At 51.1% G+C, this 9,591-nt stretch overlaps 1 protein-coding gene across 1 annotated transcript; it reads right to left on the bottom strand.

The window, feature by feature from the left end:
* Positions 1 to 550: 550 nt before the first annotated feature.
* Foxa2 (forkhead box A2) lies at positions 551 to 2,981 on the bottom strand. Its single transcript, XM_027421584.2, has 2 exons — positions 2,895 to 2,981; positions 551 to 1,864 (listed from the first exon to the last, which is right to left on the bottom strand). Exons 1-2 carry the CDS (start codon positions 2,979 to 2,981, stop codon positions 551 to 553), a joined length of 1,401 nt encoding a protein of 466 aa, XP_027277385.1.
* Between the last annotated feature and the right edge of the window lie 6,610 nt (positions 2,982 to 9,591).

Raw genomic sequence — 9,591 nt, 5'->3', positions numbered from 1 at the left:
AGCCATAAATAAAGCACGCAGAAACCATAAATTAAACCAGACCAGAGACCTGGATTTTACCATGTCCAGAATGGGATGCATTTTTTTCTTTCTCCTGGTCATTTACACCAGACTCTCTTACATTATTGTTTTTCTCCTTTTAAACATCAGTACAACCCTCTGTTAAAACTACATGGTTTTACACCAAGTCACTCACAAAAGTTTTTGTTTTAAGTCAGACTTCCCTGCAACATCAACAATAGAGAACGACAACAAAAATCAGAATCTGCAGGTGCCTTGAGGAGGAGTCTACAGGGTGGAAACCAAAGGCTCCTTTAAAAATGTTTATATATGTATATATATGTATATATTTCCATTCTCTTCCCTATTTAGAAGGACAGATCACCGTGGACCATCTATTTAGGGGCACAGGCAGTTGGGTGAGACTGCATTCTTAGGGCCTGAAGTGTGGTGACTACTTCTTCCTCAAAGCTCTAAGTCTCCAGGCAGCCTCTCTTTTCTCTGGTCCTTCTCCTGGTGGCCAGAGCTAGCCAGGCCTAAAGCCATCTTCTTAGGAGGAGTTCATAATAGGCCTGGAGTACACTCCCTGGTAGTAGGAGGTGTCTGCAGCCAGGGGCGAGGCATCCAGGCCCGTTTTGTTCGTGACTGGGCCCATGGCCAAGCTGCCTGGCATGGGGGAACCATAACCCCCAGGGTAGTGCATGACTTGTTCATAGGCTTTGAGGTCCATTTTGTGGGGTTGATGGTGGTGGTGGCTGTGGTGGTGTTGCTGCTCGGAGGACATGAGGTTGTTGATAGAGAAGGGGTGGTTGAAGGCGTAATGGTGCTCTGGCTTCAGGTGGGCCTCCGGTGGTAGGCCCGGGTGGTGAGGTGGGCCCAGTAGGTGAGCTGCAGCTTGCTGCTGCTGCTGCCCAGGCGAGGGCGCCGGCTCTGGGGGACTCAGCGCGGAGGCCGGTGTTCCCTTCAGCTCGCCCAGGCCGCCTCGCTTGTGCTCCTGACATGGTGAAGAGCTGGAATGGGGGGACTCGGTGCCAGTCGGAGTCTCGGAGGCCGAGCCCGCGGCTTCTCCGATCTGAGCCTGCGAAGCCTGGGTCCCAGCAGCTGTCTTCTTGCCTCCGACACCGCCCGCACCCGCGGCTTCCTTCAGCGCCAGCTGCTTCTCACACTTGAAGCGTTTCTGGCGGCGCAAGTAGCAACCATTCTCGAACATGTTGCCCGAGTCGGGGTGCAGGGTCCAGAAGGAGCCCTTGCCGGGCTTGTCCGGTGAGCGGGGCACCTTGAGAAAGCAGTCGTTGAAGGACAGCGAATGACGGATGGAGTTCTGCCAGCGTTGCTGGTTCTGTCGGTAGAAAGGAAAGAGGTCCATGATCCACTGGTAGATCTCGCTCAGCGTCAACATCTTGTTGGGGCTCTGCTGGATGGCCATGGTGATGAGCGAGATGTAGGAGTAGGGAGGCTTGGCGTGTGTGTAGCTGCGTCGGTATGTCTTGGGGTCCCGCGCGCGGCTCAGGCCCGCCTGCCCGTACATGGGGCTCATTGAATTCATGTTGGCATAGGGAGCAAGGCCACCCATGGCCCCGGCCGCCTGTCCCCCGAGTGGGCTCAGACTTGGACTCAGGTGCGGTCCCATGCCGGCCACGCCGGCCGCCCCAGCTGAGCCGCTCATGCCCGCCATTGCGCCCGCGCCCGGAGACATGCCAGCTAGGGACGGGCTCATTCCAGCTCCCACATACGATGACATGTTCATGGAGCCCGCGCTCATGTTGCCGGAACCGCCTCCCATAGCGGCCGCGGACATGCTCATATAAGTGTTCATGCCGTTCATCCCCAGGCCGGCGTTCATGTTGCTCACGGAAGAGTAACCCTGAGGACAGAGCCCGGGGAGGAGACTGGTTAGCACCTAGGCTGAGCGTGTCAGACCCCCGCCTCCATACACACACCAGTTGGACCTAGTCCTCCACCTTCGTGGAGGCTTCTGGGGATCTCTTTATTTCTCTGGATCCCAATCCACCAACACCAAGTCCTCGGTACCTCAAAGAGAGCAGCAGTACGGGTGATCATCCGAGGAGAGGTGGCCAGGGGACTTGTGGCTCACTTCACGCCCAGATTCTAGAATATCGGTGCCCAGGACCACCACCAAGTCAGGCGCCCCAAATGGATTTTACTATCCTCAGAGACTCTACCAACCCCCCCACCCCCGCCGCCCCCGGGTAGCATACTGAGTCAGCACCAAGACTGGAAATCTCTGTTGCTATCCCTGGTCGCCAAAAGCCACCTTTGGAACGTCACTGGGGCGATCTCAAGTGGTAATACTCCCAGTGTCCCCTATTCTGGACCTTCGTACTGGGACCCCACTCCTTAGTCACAGGGGAGTGAAGGGCAGTGGCTGCGCAGAGCCCGTGGGCAGTTGGAGGCATTGCGTGGAGGAATAGGGAAGGGACCGCCAAATCGGCTAGGAACTGTTAGTGTCCGGGCTTCGTAGCCACAAACTTTCTCTTTGTCCACAGTCTTTGACTCTTTGCCTGCACCTCTGTCCCCAACTCCTACCCACCTTCTCTTTTCCAGCTCCCCACCCCCTCGCCAGCCGACCTCCCACCCCTCCCCAGCCGCGCGCTGCCAAACATAACTCTGTTAGGATAGTGCGTGGCTCGGCCACGAAGAGGATTTGGAGGCGCCGCAAGTCAATATTTGATCACAAAGTTAATATTATCTCAAGGCTAACAGTGTGTCGTATAAAAAAGAGACCCATTTGAGTCGAAGGAGGGCGGAAAAGGCGGCTGTCCAGGAAGACTAGAGGTGGGGGGGGGGCGACTGCCCCTGAAGGGAGCGTGCCGAGGCTGGGGACGCGGAGATAGCTGCCACCCCACTTTCCCCGGGCGAAGGCAAGCGCTTACCTCCGGCTCCGCGTAGTAGCTGCTCCAGTCGGATGGCTCGTGCCCTTCCATCTTCACGGCTCCCAGCATACTGGAAGCCGAGTGCATGGCGGTTTAAAATTTAACAGCCACAACAAACGACCAGCAATCAGCCCCCACCCCCACCCTCTTAAAAAAAAAAAGTCAGCTAAGGCACCGTCCCCTCCCTCCCGCCCTCTCTCGCGCTCGCTCGCGCTCTCTCTCTCCCCCTCTCTCTCTGGGCTCCACTTCCTCTCTCTCCCGCGGCCTGCCGCGGGAGGTAGCTGGGAGTGGGCGGGAAGGTGGCTGGCGGAGGAGGGGGCCAAAGAACCTAGGAGGCTGGAGCCCGAGCCCTGCCGTCGGGCGTGCCCTCCGTCGCCGCGCTCCCGGGGCTGCCGGTGCTGGCTGAGGCTGGCAGTGTGGAGCTGCCGGGAGGCGGCGGGAAGCTAGCGGCGCGGGGGCGGGCGGGGGGAGAGCAAGAGGAGGGGGAGGAGGAGGTGTGGACCGCACAGCGGACAAGTGCCGCAGTGACGTGGGCGGCTGGTGATATAGCGCGGCGCGCTGGCGCAGGCCTCCAATCCCCAGACCCCGGGCAGCCCATTTGAATAATCAGCTCACACTTAGGTGAGAGGAAGCCGGGCCGGCTCTCAGCACCTGCCGTTCCCCGCCCAGAGCTAGCCCAGCTCCCGCTGTCCGCCTGCACTCCCAAGACCCGAACCTGCAAGCAGAGTCGGGGGCGCCCTGGTGGAGTCCCTTTCTTTGCGTCCACGGGGAGTCTTCCGTGGACGCAGGGACCTGGGATCAGGCCACCCCTGGAAAAGCTCTGGACTCCTGCTCCTGCCCCACCCCCCTTTTCTCCCTGAGCACCCGGGGCATCAATCCGAGGGCGCGGACGACCTCGGTGCCCCGCAGAGCCGAGGCTAGCCAGATTGATTTATTCCGGCTTTCTTTCCTGTCGGCGCTCATTCCCTGTCAAAACAACAAACAGGTGACAGCCAATTTGCTAAGAGCTGTCTTATTTAGAAAAACTGTACACACCTTTAACTCGCTGGCCGCTGCTCCGGAGGCCCCTCCCTGTTACAGTTAAATCCTGGAGTGGCCTCAGGTGGCGCGCAGGGCACGCATAGTCTGGCCGCCTTGGTTGTCAGCTACCTGGGACCTTTTTCTGGCTACCCACCCCAGGCGGCAGGGAGAGCCTTGCTTAGTTGCAGCCAATGCCTGGGAGGCTGCGATTTGCCTCTGACATGCGGGCCTCGGTGTTTCAAGGTTACTTTTCAGTTAAATCCAAGGTGCCCACAGCATTTCGTAACTAAAACAAACAGGGCAGTCAGTGGTGGGGGTAGGGCAGGAGGGGAGAAAGAGGTGGGGGAGGAATCAATAATGAGCTTTATGGGATGATTTCAGGAGGATTCCTCTTTTTTTCTGTCGAGGCCGGGACTATTTTATAAAATTTGAAATTTTCAGTTTCTTTTCTCTTCAGCTTCTGGGATTTAAAAAAAGATTGTCATTTGAGTGTGGTGGCCCATGCCTTTGATCCGAGCACTTGGGAGGCAGAAGCAGGCATATCTCTGGGTTCGAGGCAGGCCTGGTTTACATACAGATCGAATTCCAGGATGTCCAGGGCTACACAGACAAACCTCTGTCTCAGAAAACAAAACCAAAAGCAGCCAAGTATGTCATTTGTATTGTTTGCTACCAAGACTAGGGTAAGCCAAGATTTTGTAGTAGCAGGTCTTGCAGGACACTCTTTCTTGGTTCTGAAAATGTGACCGAAATGTAGGGATTTAGTTCTGAACTCTTCTGCCTCAGAGATGAAGAAAAGTGGGAAATAGTTGGTCCCTGGCTCAAATCCAGATGTTCAGAGTTGTGAGTAGTGAGAGCAGAGAATAGATAAATGGCAGTCACTGGGGTGAGCTTTGAACATGGAAGCCTACATGAGGATCAGACTGGAGGGTGAACCTTGGGGATGGGCAGAGGAAGACGTCCCTTTGGACCGAATATGCGGCATGGATAGTGCCCTTTGCAGAGTTTGGGCAATTTACAGAACAAGTCCTATGAAGGGGTGCAGGGAAATTTTCCCCAAAGGCAAGGCCTGCTTTCGCTCTGAATGGTGAATCTGGCATGTTCCCCTAGTGATCAGATCAGATGCCCTACAAAATCAGATGCCCTACATCTCCCCCAGGGCCCACAAGGATGGTGGGCTGTCTACAGGAAAAGAGGGGTGCACATGTTGTTTATAAAAGGACCTGTTTTTCCCAAATCAAAGCAAAAGATACAGGTATGTGACCACACACACACACACACACACACACACACACACACACAGAGAGAGAGAGAGAGAAGAGAGAGAGAGAGAGAGAGAGAGAGAGAGAGCCTTAAACACAGAAAGGGAGAGCCTTAAGCATTCCCGTTCTGTCCACAGAGATCTTAAATAATGAAGAACAGGACCTCCCCCAACACAAAGATAGTTCTTCATTCAGGAACTGAAACTCAATATACCAATCTTTCCCCCTTGCCTCCCCTTCTCCTCCTGTCTTCCTCCCCCCACTTTTCTTTTTTGGTTTTCCCTGTATAACAGCCCTGGCAGTTTTGGAACTAGCTTATTCCTTGACTGGAACTCGCATATTCACTGAGATCCGCCTGCCTCTGCCTCCCTAGTGCGGGGATACCAATATTCTCAATATTCTGGGCCCCTCTCTCTCTCTCTCTCTCTCTCTCTCTCTCTCTCTCTCTCTCTCTCTCTCTCTCTCTCTCTCTCTCCATCTCCCTCCACCCCTGTTCCCTCTCTTTCCCACCCCTCTCTGTTGAATGCCCGGGTGTTTTTTAAGGCTATGGGCTGCATTACTGTGCTCCTAGTTGAAATTTGGTCATGGAAATTATTCCACGTGTAAAATTAGCTACCAAATGCTGGGAGATTGGATCTGCGGAGCAAAGCACGCTTCCCTCTTTAGGACAGCCCTGCAAGTTCCCACCCTCACCTGAAGCATCGATGGGGCGTGCTCAGATATTCGCAGCGCTAAGCTCCAACTTCCACAGTGACAGGGTGCCCCCTGTCGGCCGTGAGGCTCCCGGGGGGGGGGTCAACCCCTGTCCCGAGTTATCCTTGGACTCCTAATAGGGAAGCTGCTGCCCCTGCTCACTTTCTTCTTGTATCACACCCCATCTTCACCCGAGAGCACCTTCTGGAGGACCCTGAAATTGTGAGCAAATCCAAACCGCCTCTTGTCTCCTAGCTCCCAGAAAGGGTCGGTCTGCATATGACGCCACCTGGAACATTTGAGTGGCTGGTTTGCGACCCTCCAAGCACCACCGGCGGCCGGCTTTCAGTAAGAAGCCAGGGAGCCGAGAGCCTGCCAGCTGCGGAACGAGGGGAAACATTCTGGCGGCTCGCTGTCTCTTCCCGCGCCTCCAGCTTTGCCGGCGCTTGCTCCTAGTGGAGCATACGCTGGTCCTCCCCAGAGCGGCTGCGATTTCTAAAGGTTTATTCAGAGCCTTGGCACTAAAGTTCCAGGCTGGAATGCTGTAAACTGCCCCAGGTGCCTCTCTCCAGGAAAAAGTTCTCGGGAGCTCTGGCTACACACAGATGTCTGCTCTGATCCCCGACAGTCTAAACCTCACCTGGGGCCGAGCTACACAAAGAGTTCCTTTGCCTGCGCCCTCCGGTTTCGCCCTTTCTTCAGTCCTGCAGAGAGGCCGGTAAAGCTTCCTTACAAATGGCCACTGGTTCTAGGTTTGTTTTTATTCTGGACACAGCGCCGGCGGTAAGGGGGCCCCTCTGATTTTGGCCTCAAATTGTGACTATCCTGCTGTCGCCGGAGAGAGACTGAGATCCGGTGTCCTTTAGCAAAAACTGCTTCCCAAAGTTGTTTGTCAATGAAACCAGCTAGGACATCATTAAACAGAACTCAGCTCCTCCTTATATAACACGGTGGACTTCTCTGGGTGAACCCCAAATCTCAATACAAAAAAATCTATATAGTATACCCAAGGTTATAGGTAACATTTCTCTTTTTTGTGGATGTGTTATTTCTGAAGCTTATTTTTAAAAACCAGACCCCCCACCCCCCAGGATCTGTCTACATAGCACTTGTGTACACTCTCAAATACTCTGCTGTGATTTTCATAGTTCCTTTTTTTTTTAAGTCGAAACATTTGTTTATAGGGAGTACTAAAAGCCATGAACACATCACCAAAGGATATTTATATGTGCGGATGAAGTAAAGAGTCAATAAGTTGCACAGTTCGGTAAAAACACAGAAAAAAATGTCTATAAAAGTGAGGTGGAGACAAAAGCAAGATTTTAAGTTTAATAAGCTGTGTTGTCTCTTGTGGCAAGATCTATGTGGAAAGACCAGGGATAAAATAATGATAAGGTAAATATGATAGTACTATCTTTGATGAGGGTGGTGATGTAACTCCAAGAGAGAATGTGCTTTGTGTGAACATGGCCCTGGGGTCATTCTCTAGCATCAAAACAAAACAAAACAATTTGTTTTGGGCGGATTTGGATAGTAGAACTGTGTCTTCAATGTACATTTTTCTGCAGAGTAGTGATACCATTTTCTATATCGTTTTACTGTTGCACCCTCTTTTATTAGATTATGATGGAATACACAATAAGGAAAGCTTGGAAAAACAATTTGTATAGTTAGGCACTCATTTCTCATCCCGGAATCCTTTCTCATCCTGGAACAATGAGAAAAGCCATCGTTCTAACTGACTCTGATTTTGCTAAAACTTTTTCCCCCTCTTACTGGTGTCAGCAGATGCTCTCTGCTCTTCAGAGAAAGGAAATGAAGAGCTATTGATGTCAACCACAGGGGGCATTCCCAGCATGGTCCCATTGCAGAGCAGGGGACAGAAGACTAGGTGTGATCTGGGTTAAGGTTCTGTTGAATTCATTCGAAACACAGACACTCCACCCACCCCACCTCACCCCCGCCCTGGGCACACTCCTTTTTAATACACGTAGAGCTTGTTCGGAGACTGGGCTTTAGTTATGAATGTTTGTCATTTATAGGCTATCTCAGCGGTTGAGTAGAGCAGTTACAGACTGCACTCCATCTGTTTTGCTCACTACCGAAAGCCAGTGTTCTGCCCATTTGGGCCAAGAATTTGAGGAGTATTTCTGGGATACACTTGGCACCTGGCCCACCATTCTTGCACTTTTAACATGTTTCTGGTATGTAAGGCTCTTATAGCAGGTGATTGAAATAATTGGAAAAGATAAAAATACAAGATGATGACTTTTGGTGGCAATAACAACAGAGCAAGTGAGAAAAAGGTCATTGCTGAGGGACACATCTGTGGCCCCGGGAGCTTTTCATTCATTTGCATGCTGTACTTGGGTGAAATACCAGATATTCCTGATAACAAGGTAAATAGTGGACTTCATAAAGGACAGAGGTCCTGGGAAGTCACTAACAGACTCAGGCCATTTCTTTTCTCTGTGTTATTTGGGTAACTAATTTGGAAGAGATTCCATCAGATCTATGGAACCACTGATGACTTACTGGATAGGAAAATATCCTCCCAGTAAGTAAGAGTCAGTGAGTAATGCAAAGACCTGGCCCAGGGCAGCAAGGCCTGGAGTTCAAGTTTGAGACTTGGGAAGTGCTCTTAGCATCTTTGTTTCCATTTCAAAGTCATGCAGGGCTTGTTATAAACACAGAATATCTGCACACAACTTGTTTCAATATTAACAGTGACAATAAAGGGGGGAAATTTTATATTCTTACGCATTTGGCAAATATTTAACAAGCTCTTACTCTATTCCAGGTGGTGCACACACAGGGAATGCCACCTGTTTATAGAGACCAATCCTGATTCCTTCCTTATTTCTTCCCCTTTCTTTTCTGTCAAAAGTTCCAACCTCAGCTGGGCAGTGGTGATGCACGCCTTTTATCCCAGCACTCGGAGGCAGAGACAGGTGGATCTCTGAATTTGAGGCCAGCCTAGTCTATAGAGTTAGTTTTAAGACAACCAGGGCTAATCAGAGAAACCTTGTCTTAAAAAGAAAAAGCAAGCAAACAAACAAAATTCCAATCTCTTAATATTTTCAGGATTCTTTCCAACAATGATCCAGGAAATTTTAAGTGGGAGAACCTAAATTCTTCCACTCAAAACTAGTCTTTCAGGTGACAAAATATAGACTAAAATCCAAGGTGATAGGTTCTGTCTGTTTTGAACAAAATCAACAGGACCAGGAAACAGGAAAACCAAGGACTCAGTGCTCTTGTAGAGGACACAATCGCAGATCAGATCTGACACAAAGTGGCTACACAAAGAGCATTGTCATCTCCAACTCTGTCCTCTCGTCATATATCACATCAATTTTTCACATAATGGATGCTATGTTTGCTACCTACTGGTGTTCATTAAGGTGTTGGGTTTTGCTTGTTCTTTTCAGGTTTTTGTTGTTGGTGTTTGGTTGGTTGGTTATGGTGATAGAGGTGATAATGCTATGAATTGCACTCACAGCCACCCTGAACAAGGACTTACTCTACCACTGAGGATATGAACAATTAGCTTTGAATTCTGGCTTTAGGAAGGATGTGCTACTGCTCTGTGGTGGTACTGGCTTGAGAAACTTGTCAGGTCTGACAAATGCTGGTCTTAAGACTTTGTGATACATGTGTCTGTATATTAGCTGTTTCAGTTGTACTTGCCAAAGTAATCCCAACGGAAGGATTGTGGGCCA

The sequence above is a fragment of the Cricetulus griseus genome, chromosome 6 (genome assembly GCF_003668045.3).
Source record: "Cricetulus griseus strain 17A/GY chromosome 6, alternate assembly CriGri-PICRH-1.0, whole genome shotgun sequence".
Classification (NCBI taxonomy): Eukaryota; Metazoa; Chordata; class Mammalia; order Rodentia; family Cricetidae; genus Cricetulus; species Cricetulus griseus.
This window is presented reverse-complemented; position numbering and strand designations above follow the sequence as displayed.